At 41.4% G+C, this 10,648-nt stretch overlaps 2 protein-coding genes across 2 annotated transcripts; one reads left to right on the forward strand and one right to left on the reverse strand.

The window, feature by feature from the left end:
• The first annotated feature begins 1,185 nt into the window (after positions 1-1,185).
• LOC142473436 (histone H1-like) lies at positions 1,186-1,913 on the forward strand. The gene has a single exon (XM_075580678.1). It carries the CDS (start codon positions 1,242-1,244, stop codon positions 1,887-1,889), a length of 648 nt encoding a protein of 215 aa, XP_075436793.1. The 5' UTR covers positions 1,186-1,241; the 3' UTR covers positions 1,890-1,913.
• A 583-nt stretch (positions 1,914-2,496) lies between these two features.
• LOC142473437 (histone H3) lies at positions 2,497-3,049 on the reverse strand. The gene has a single exon (XM_075580679.1). It carries the CDS (start codon positions 3,047-3,049, stop codon positions 2,639-2,641), a length of 411 nt encoding a protein of 136 aa, XP_075436794.1. The 3' UTR covers positions 2,497-2,638.
• Positions 3,050-10,648: the final 7,599 nt, after the last annotated feature.

Raw genomic sequence — 10,648 nt, forward strand, 5'->3', positions numbered from 1 at the left:
CTCCTAGTGTCAACTACTTGTGACCTTGGGCAAGTCATTTTATCTCCCTGTGTCTCTGGCTCCAACAAAATAGATTGTAAGCTCCACGGGGCAAGGACTGTGTCTGCAAAATGTCCCTGTAAAGTGCTACATAAAACTAGCAGCGCTATACAAGAACGTACTATTATTTTTATTATTATTATTATTATTTTCTGGTGATAGTGATCCTGATGTAAAGATGTTAAAAGTTCTGGTCTCTGGTGACAATGGTCACAAAACATGTCAGTTCCTATACATAGTGCTAATAGTGACATTACATAGTTATGTAACACACAGGGTGACTAATAACCTAATCTTCCATTAATATCACATACACATTTTTTTGTAACCCACAAATAAACATATTTTTAACACTTCCCAATTGTATTATAAAGCTTAAACAAAATAGTTGTTTGATTATTACATTATTAAAATATATTTACTGTCATTCACATGATGTGTATGTTACTATGATTGTTTTTAGAAAACATAATGTTACATACATATCATTATAAACTATTCGTTTGCAGAACAGATGGAATACAAATCTTTTCGAATCTCCCATTTAATAACCAATATTCATAACTGACAATGGAATAATACAGAGCTTAGTACCGGGGAAATGGAACAACATGAAATAGCAATGTACACTGCACAGGAATTATTGTGCTACTTGTACATATATAGTGAATCCCCAGACCATGTTTATATATTTATATGCACATTATTTTAAACTGATACTGTAGAATAATATGTTCTTAGTGTCACTGTATGAGGATGGAGGTTGCACATTTAGTCTGAGCAAAGTAAAAGTGACAGAAATAGACAGATATGAATGAAATCTGGCAAATCCCGGGCTACAGAGCCGAACTTTCACCCATTATTCCTAATTGTGTTTGTACTTTCCCAGCAGAAAAATGATACAGCAGTGAAGAGAATATAATCCCTTATAAATTGCATGCAAGAAGGGGGGATGTGAGTAATAATTAGGGGATAAAATGCCCTTTTCTTGCAGCCTCAGAAACACAAAGTCAGAGCAGTGTTTGTGATCCGGGAGGATGAGAGTCAGGGGCGGGGCTTAGTGATTATACCCAATGAGAAAGAAGCTCACTCCGATAACTAACCAATCACAGAGCAGCAGGCTCTCTATATAAGTCCCGGCAGGTCCCCGCCCCCAGTATAACTTTCTGTCAGTGTGTTGGGGGATTTTACCTGCAGCTGCAATGGCCGAGACCGCTCCTGCTCCTCCTCCTCCAGCTGAAAGCGCCGCCAAGAAGAAGCAGCCGAAGAAAGCGGCCGGAGCCTCGAAAAGCCGCCCAGCAAAGTCCGGTCCCAGCGTGTCCGATCTGATAGTGAGAGCTGTGTCCGCCTCTAAGGAGCGCAGCGGGGTCTCCCTGTCCGCTCTGAAGAAGGCTCTGGCTGCAGGAGGCTACGATGTGGAGAAGAATAACAGCCGCCTGAAGCTGGCTCTCAAGGGCTTGGTGAGCAAGGAAACCCTGATCCAGCTGAAAGGGAGCGGAGCCTCCGGATCGTTCAAGCTGAATAAGAAGCAGCTGGAGAGCAAGGAGAAGGCGGCCAAGAAAAAGGATGTGGTGAAACCCAAGAAGCCAGTGGCAAAGAAACCCGCCAAGTCCCCCAAAAAGGCTCCGGCGGGAGTGAAGAAAAGCCCCAAAAAGGTCAAGAAACCGGCGGCCGCCAAGAAGCCAGCAAAAAGCCCGAAGAAGTCTAAAGCTGCCAAGCCCAGGAAGGCTGTGAAGAGCCCGGCGGCTAAAAAGGCTGCGAAGCCAAAAACTGCTAAGAGTCCAGCTAAGGCCAAGGCAGCAAAGCCCAAAGCAGCAAAGCCCAAGAGGGCGGCAGCTCCTAAGAAGTGAGACCGAGAACTTCAGCCTCTTACAAACACAAAGGCTCTTTTAAGAGCCACCACAACCCCACATAGAGAGCTGTGCACATAATGTGTAAATGGGAATGTTTCTCCAACTTATCCCATGCAGGGGTTTGTGTTGCACTGCCAGAGCATAAGTGTATATGAATTGATACTGCGAGCACTGTAAGGTGCATGTGTAAGTTTGTAGTCCCTAACCTATTGCACGAATAAATGTTTCTCAGACAAACTGACATATTAGGTGACATTATGGTTTTGTTTGTGTCTACAAAAACAATGTTCACATACACGGTTTATAGAAAATCAAAATTAAAATAGTGTAGTTGACATCAGAAAAACGTATTTATCACCATGTTATAAAATAAATGTGTTTACATCACATTGAAAGCATCAAGCACACGCTATTCCATAACACTTCAGTTTGATCACCAGTGGCACATGGGAGGGGGGACATTTACAGGTTTGTCTTTGCGTGCACCCATATACAGTATGAAATGGTGACTATGCATGCAAGTCTATATATCACGACAAAGAATACACAAATATTGAAGGTGCGTTTATCTATATTGTCACACATCAAGTACATATGTTGATACAAGGATAACACACTTCTTTAATTCTCTATATTGAGATCAGTATCCGTGTGTTAATATTGATCAGGCAATTTCATTGAAAATGTGGTGGCTCTTAAAAGAGCCTTTGTTTTTGGGGTGTAAACGAAGTCAGGGTGCAGCCGGCCTAAGCTCTCTCCCCTCTGATCCTGCGGGCCAGCTGGATGTCCTTGGGCATGATGGTGACCCTCTTGGCGTGGATAGCGCACAGGTTGGTGTCCTCGAAGAGCCCCACCAGATAAGCCTCGCTGGCCTCCTGCAGAGCCATGACAGCCGAGCTCTGGAAGCGCAGGTCAGTCTTGAAGTCCTGGGCGATCTCCCGGACCAGGCGCTGGAAGGGCAGCTTGCGGATGAGCAGCTCGGTGGACTTCTGGTAGCGGCGGATCTCCCTGAGAGCCACAGTACCGGGCCGGTAGCGGTGAGGCTTCTTCACTCCACCGGTGGCCGGAGCGCTCTTTCTGGCAGCCTTGGTCGCTAGCTGCTTACGGGGAGCCTTCCCTCCGGTGGATTTCCGGGCGGTCTGCTTGGTCCGGGCCATCCTGTGCTGCTGTGTCAGTGCGCGTCTCCGGTCAGGAACTAATAAAGAAAAAAACTGACCGTTCTGTTCTGACTGACAGATTAAATCTGTCAGTGGTGATATTGGATACCGAGGCTTGAGCCTCATTACTCCAAGTTCTCTTGTTGAGTGTATTGTCGCACTCTTTAGGAAGCTTCTTGATCTGTGTTACTTGCCACAGTTGAGTTGGTTTCACAGGTTCAGCGCTGTGATGGGTCTTGGGTAGCGGTCAAATGGGTTTGCAGAGATCGCAGCAAGCTTCTTGATCAGCGGGTTTGAGTTCTGGTCCAGTTCCTTGTAGAATTTCTTGTTGAGCTTCTTTAGATGTTCATCTAACATCTCGATACCCAGTTCCCTATGAAGGTCTGCTATTCTTGTAGGAAGTGGAGCGTTGGACGCAATCCGCAGCGCCTTGTTCTGTAATTTTTGGAGAGATGATCTTTGATGTTGGTGGCAACCACTCCACACCGGGGAGGCGTATGTCATTGTGGGTCTAATGATCGCCTTGATCACATTGACTTTGCTCTTGATGGGCATGGTCCTTGTCTTCAGCAGAGGGTACAGTGCTGCCAGCTTGGTTGTTGCCTTCTGTTGAATCTTCTCAATGTGGTTTCTCCAGCTTAGTTTGCTATCTAGGATTACACCTAGGTAAGAGCTGTTTGGCTCCCATTTGACAGCCTCTCCGTTGAGGGTGATTGGCGGGTGTGCCTTGATCCTCTTTTTGGTAAACAGTGTAGCTGTAGTCTTGCTGGAGTTCAGTCCTACTTGCCAGTCGCTGTACCATGTTGATAGCATGTCTAGTGCTTTCTGGATGTTCTTAGCTACTTCTTTCTCTCTGAAGGACTGGGAGATGACTGCCACATCGTCTGCGTAGAGTGCCAGTTGAGTCTTGTGGAGGTCTGTGGGGATGTCATTCATGAAGAGGTTGAAAAGGAAAGGTCCCAGGACTGATCCCTGTGGCACGCCAGCGCGGATGGGGCGTGTTGTTGAGAGCTCTTCCCGCACAGCCACGTGGAATGTGCGCTCCCGCAAGTAGCTTGCAGTCAGCTTAATCAGGTAGTTTGGGAATTTCAGGTTGATCATTTTGTGCAGTAGTCCTTCATGCCAAACTCTGTCAAACGCTTTGGCCACGTCCAAGAAGACAACTCCAGTTGATTTGTGGATGTTGAATCCATGGCTTATTATGTCAATGACTCGCAGCAGCTGATGGTTGGTTGAGTGGTCCTTCCGGAATCCAAATTGCTCCTTTAGTAGAATGTTTTTACCAGAGGCAAAGTGGCGGAGGCGCGTAAGAATAACTTTCTCCAGGAGTTTCGACAGTCCAGAGAGCAGGCTTATCGGACGGTAGTTTGCAGGATCCCTCCGTGGTTTTCCAGGCTTTGGAAATACAATGACCTTGGCTTCCTTCCAGGATTGAGGAAAGTGCTGGAGCCGCATGCATGCATTGAAGATTTCTGTGAGGCATTCCATGGCTGCCGGCGGAAGCTTCTTGATGGCCAGGTTGGTAATTCCGTCACTTCCTGGTGCTTTGCCATTTGCCAGCTTTTCTGCAAGTTGCGTTATCTCAGTCCTGGTGCATCCTTCAAGGGTTTCCGCTTCGGTCTCTGGTAGGTGCTCGGTAAGATGCCTGTTAACTCCTTGCTCAACTTCCCGTGCTATTTTGCTGGCTTGGTTAGGCCTAAAAGTTGTCTCCAGTGTGTCAGCGAGAACCTCTGCCTTGTCCTTGTTGCTACATGCCAGGTGGGTCTGGCCCTGGATCGGTGGATTAGGCTCCTTCTTCCCGGTCAGGCGTCGGGTCATTCTCCAAACAGAGTTGTCGGATTCCTTCAGCTTGGCTGCTGCGGCCTCCCACCTCTCCCCCCGGTGTTGGCTGATTTGCTGTCGCAGTAGTCTGGCAAGTGAGTTGTACTTTACCAGAAGGTCAGGTGTGCGGAACTTCTGCCACTGGCGTCGGGCCCTGTTTTTCTCAGCAATCGCTTGCTTGATCCCGCTCGGTAGGTCGTAGATGGAGCAGCGTTTGGGCATCTGTTTCGGGACGCTGTGCTCTATTGCATGTTGGACTGCGGTAGTAAAGGTGTTAACAGCATCATCAATGTCTTCGTTGGTGTCCAAGGGGCGGGGGTTTGTGATGTTGCTCAACTCTTCTTTGTACAGGCTCCAGTTCGCCCTGGTGAAGTTGTACCTGGGTGTTTGCTGGTGGGTTTCCATCTCGTCGCCAACAGTAATGGTAACTGGGTTGTGGTCTGAGGTCAGTTCCGCCAGGGTTTCCAACTGGACAGAATGTTTCACGTTTTTCAGTAAGACAATGTCCAGGACATCCGGTGTGTGGCTTGCAGTGCCTGGGTAGTGGGTGGGTTCTGTAGGGCCAGCCACTACAAAGTCACTCTCCTTTGAGTAAGCAAGAAGAGCTTGTCCTCTGGAGTTTGCTGTCCTTGAGTTCCAGCACCGGTGTTTGGCATTTAGGTCTAAAAAACGCGGCAGCTGCGTATTTATGGACTGCAGATCGCTGTGATTGGCTGCTTTGGTCCCGCCCTTCGCTCTGATTGGTTCTGTAAAAGCCGTTGCGATGTTCAAAAATCCCGCCTCAGACCGATATCGTCCTAATAAAGTTATTATTTATTTAGTGCTTGTAAGTGGGACAATTAAAAAGATTTAACGTGATAACATTAGTGTTTGCACAGATACAGCACAGAGCTCTCTGACATGGAACATGTACTTATACCAAGTATTCAAATGATCTTTAATCGGTGAAATGTAGTATGAGGGGTTTTCTTTCCCAGATCATTGCTTCAATGGGACTTTCTTGGTTCATCTTCTTCTAATGTTCACATTGTGTTATTATTATAAACCCGAACACAGAGACACAAAGAAGCGGAACCGCGCGGCTCGTTTCCTTAATGCCTGCAGTTCCCAGAGCACCACACGGTGGCAGTGCTGCGCTATAAATGGGGCTTCCCTAAATGTCTTCTCGCTGTCACTGCTCTGTGTGATCTGATCAGCTCCTAACCGGGCTCTTTGGCTTCCCTCTAATGCTCCATTCACAGTAGTTTGCTTTTAATTAAAATACCAAGTCTGTATATGTGTATACACAATGTGTTATAGTTTAAGCACAAATTAAATATTCCATAATGTATTGTGTATTTTCTAAATAAAGATGAACATCTGATGTTAGAGTAATATAACTAGACTGAACAGGGGCCTGTATTTAAAGATATCTATTAAACGTATCCTCATTCCTTATTTATTGAACTATATCACTGCATATGAAATATTAAAATTACCAATGTAAATACACACTATCTAATACATTTAAACAGAAGCTGAACTATATCAAGACTTGTTTTTTATTTTTCAGATACAATATTAGCATTTAAGATGACTATTTAATTATGCATTAATTGTTGCTGTGTTTTTGCATCTTTTTTCCAATGCTTGTCAAACTATTTCACCATTTAGGCAGATCTGGATAAGGATATATTTCCATTGTTTCAATATGTTTTTTTTTAATTAATTAATGTATCTTCTCATACTGTTCATTCTTTTTTAAACTATAGATTTCTTATGTATCCTGAATAAGTCAGTTAGTTATTTGTAACTACAAATTGAAGAGATATTTTCCCCAAAGCTGCACTCAATATCCCATTCTTAATAAGCCTTCACTTTTAATACTTGTCACACTATTACAATGAACAAACATTACACATGAACCTACCAATCTTTACTTTAAGTGGTGAAGAGAAAAACAGTTGTTTTTTTCCAATAGTTCACCTCCTCTAATAAATATATTATCTATAACGTATCCAATGCTGTTTTGTTCTTTTATTATTTATAGATAAAATGCATTACATATGTATTGGAATCAATACATTCAATACTCTAATTTTTTGGAGACCATAATTTTTTTCCCCACAGAAATAAGTAAAATAAAATTAATACGTTGTTTGTGACAACCTCAGTGAATGAAATCTAACATATAATAATAATAATAATAATAATAATAATAATAATAATAATAATAATAACAACAATAACAACAATAACATTATTATTATTATTATTATTATTATTATTATTATTATTATTATTATTATTATTATTATTATTATTATTATTATTATTATGTGCCTAAACCAATATGGTGATTACTTTTACCTAAACAGGTGCTCAAGCGACCAAGTTAATAACACTAGTGTGATCATTTTCTATGCAAATAACTACTTAGTGCTCAAATGTGTCACAATCTCCATTAATCAATCCTACTAAGTAACTATCTCCTATACAATTGCTATCATTAGCTACTCTTACAAACTAGTGTAACAGTGATATATGTTGCAACCAATCTACAATAATAATCTCAGGGGGAAGGTATCTCTCTAAATTGAAAACATTCAGTGTTTGATTCAATGTATCAATCTGCATATCTTTCTACTCTCCTCTGTAGAGGAAATATTGTATATAGTATATTGTCTGTAACCTGGCATATCACCATTATCTTGTGTTATACCATGTTTCCACTGCAGCTATGGATTCTGGGAAATAAACACACATATATGCATACAGTGTCACCTTTAACTTAATATCCATATTAACATGATCTCCTATAAGCATAGTTCTGCCTTATTATACAGAATTTTTTTGCACAGCTTGCTATATATCGTATAACTTCCATCATGTTTAAAATATAGTTTATATTTCTAAAACATATGTTAGTATGTCTTTGAATATCTGTAATCTAAACAGCTGTTAGATTGTTTTGTGAAATGTAAATGAAGGGAGAGAATGAAAAGCCTGAAAAGCTCCAGCCTCATTGTATTGTATGGGGGCTATGCACTAAGCTCAATGGGTTTGTGTTCTAATGTTAAAAAATAGCATGTCCGTTAAAAAGTGAGGCCGGGGACGCGTTTCACTAAGGCCTTGAGCCCATTTTTTAACGTATGTGCTCAAAACACCCACAGCGTACGTGTTGCTTTTTTCCCCCCTGCTAGCATTCTTAAACTTCCCATATGCTAGCTGATAGAAAAAAAAGCTGCATGTAACATTTGCATGGTGATTTGCCATCTCCATGCAAGGCTGTTACACAAGCGATTGTACACTAATTAAAATCATTTTAATAATAGTGTACATGAGCAGGGGGTCTCCGGAGCTGAACCGCATTGGTTTCAGGTCCGAGGACCCCCTACTTCAGGAGATACAGGCCCCGTTATGGGGTGCCGGTATCCCCTGCAGCATTTAAATGTCCCGGTCACGTGACGTGGAAGCTTGAAACTGCAGGGGATACCGGCACCCCATAAAGGTGCCTGTATCTCAGGAAGCAGGGGGTCACCGGACATAAAACCAACGCGGGTCAGCTCCGGAGACCACCTGCGCATCTACACTATGAAACACATGTATATTAAAAAAAGATTTAACAAACATCAATACACGACTCTCCGCCCAAACCCATACAGTACAGTAATGTGCAAAATAACTATTATCCAGATATGGATAAAAGATTATTTGCCCATTATTAAACACTGCATTAGCATACCTAAATAAAGTAAATAAAAACAGTAGCCAGCTAAGCCAATGAATACAAGCAATAAACAACATGAACAATGAATTAATTAAACCATTAACCAATGAAACCAATTAATTCCTAAACCAACTCAAAATGAATAGTAGCATTAACCAATCAAACCAATGAATTACTACAACATTAATGAATGTAAACATTAAAAGACAAAGAAATAAATTCAAACAATATCTGAAATAACCATAAAATGCATTAGCTAATATAACACAACATTAACTACAAACGAACACCAATCGCAAACATTTTATTAGCATTAAGCAGGAAAAAAATAAACAATCACATCCACATAAGAAATTGAAATTAAAACAACCAACAGCAATACCAAGCCACAAATGCCCCCCAAATATTGTCATAATAATGTAATCATCTGTACCTTAAAGTGGTACAGATTAATATATTATCAGTCAATGTGCCTCCCCCAAAAATAAAAAAAACACATCCAATGAAGAAACCTGTAATAATAGACATTTACAAACATTCAATATAGTACTTACCATTAGAAGCGGTGCCCCTCCGACTCCCGGGGTAACAGGAAGCTCACGTACCTTGAAGGCCTCAAACAGCATCCGATGCCATCGCCATGAAGATCCGGATCAGGTACCCAAATCTTCTTTTTTCTTTCTTTAATCACCTTCTTCTATCTTCTTCTGTCACCATGTCTTGATCTTCTTTATCTTCTATCTTCATCTGTCAGTCCAAAAAACCCCATGGTGAATCCCAACCGTTGTTGTCTCGTCGTCTTCTTCGGCTCAAATGAGGCGTCACGGCCTTAAATACGGCTTGTAATGTCACATTTAGCCTCAAAATGGTTAACAGTCACCTGATTGGCTGTTAAAACCATGTTCTGACTATAATTTTTTTTTTTTGTTACATGACGTCACTTTAAGTGAATGATGCCAGCCAATCAGAATGGCTGTGCTTCATTTGCCTTTAAGATGACGTCACAAAGCCGGCGTTACATGGTATTTCAGCCAATCAGAGTGTGGACGCTGTGTGATACCATGTGACACCAGCCATCTTGGATTTAGTGAAATCATCTTAAAGGCAAATGAAGCACAGCCATTCTGATTGGCTGGCATCATTCCCTTTAAGTGATGTCATGTAAAAAAAAAAAAAATAAAGTCGGAACATTTGTTTAACAGACAATCAGGTGGCTGTTAACCCTTTTGAGGCTAAATGTGACGTCACAACCCCATTTAAGGCCGTGACGCCTCGTTTGAGCCTAAGAGGACGACGAGACAACAACGGTTGGGATTTACCATGGTTTCTTTTTGGATTGACAGATGAAGATAGAAGAAAAAGAATATCAAGAAATGGTGACAGATGAAGATAGAAGAAGGTGATTAAAGAAAGAAAAATGAAGATTTGGGTACCTGAGCCGCATCTTCATGGCGATGGCATCGGATGCTGTTTGAGGCCTTCAAGGTACGTGAGCTTCCTGTTACCCCGGGAGTCGGAGGGGCACCGCTTCTAATGGTAAGTAATATATTCAATGTTTGTAAATGTCTATTTTAACAGGTTTCTTCATTGGATGTGTTTTTTTATTTTTTGGGGGAGGCACATTGACTGATAATATATTAATCTGTACCCCTTTAAGGTACAGATTAATACATTATTATGACAATATTTGGGGGGCATTTGTGGCTTGTTATTGCTGTTGGTTTTTTTTATGTCAGTTTCTTATGTGGATGTCATTGTTTTTTTTTTTCCTGCTTAATGCTAATAAAATGTTTGTGATTGGTTTTCATTTGTAGTTAATGTTGTATTATGTTAGCTAATGCATTTAATTGTTATTTCAGATAGTGTTTGAATGTATTTCTTTGTCTTTTAATGTTTACATTCATTAATGTTGTAGTAATTAATTGGCTTGATTGGTTAGTGTTACTATTCATTTTGAGTTGGTTTAGGAATTAATTGTTTTGATTGGTTAATGGTTTAATTAATTCATTGTTGATGTTGTTATTGCTTGTATTCATTGGATTAGCTGGCTACTGTTTTTATTTAGTGAA

The sequence above is a fragment of the Ascaphus truei genome, assembly GCF_040206685.1.
Source record: "Ascaphus truei isolate aAscTru1 chromosome 12 unlocalized genomic scaffold, aAscTru1.hap1 SUPER_12_unloc_1, whole genome shotgun sequence".
NCBI classification, from domain to species: domain Eukaryota; kingdom Metazoa; phylum Chordata; class Amphibia; order Anura; family Ascaphidae; genus Ascaphus; species Ascaphus truei.

Coding starts and splice junctions, on each gene's coding strand:
- LOC142473436 (XM_075580678.1), top strand. CDS start 1,242: ATGGCCGAGACCGCTCCTGCTCCTCCTCCTCCAGCTGAAAGCGCCGCC.
- LOC142473437 (XM_075580679.1), bottom strand. CDS start 3,049: ATGGCCCGGACCAAGCAGACCGCCCGGAAATCCACCGGAGGGAAGGCT.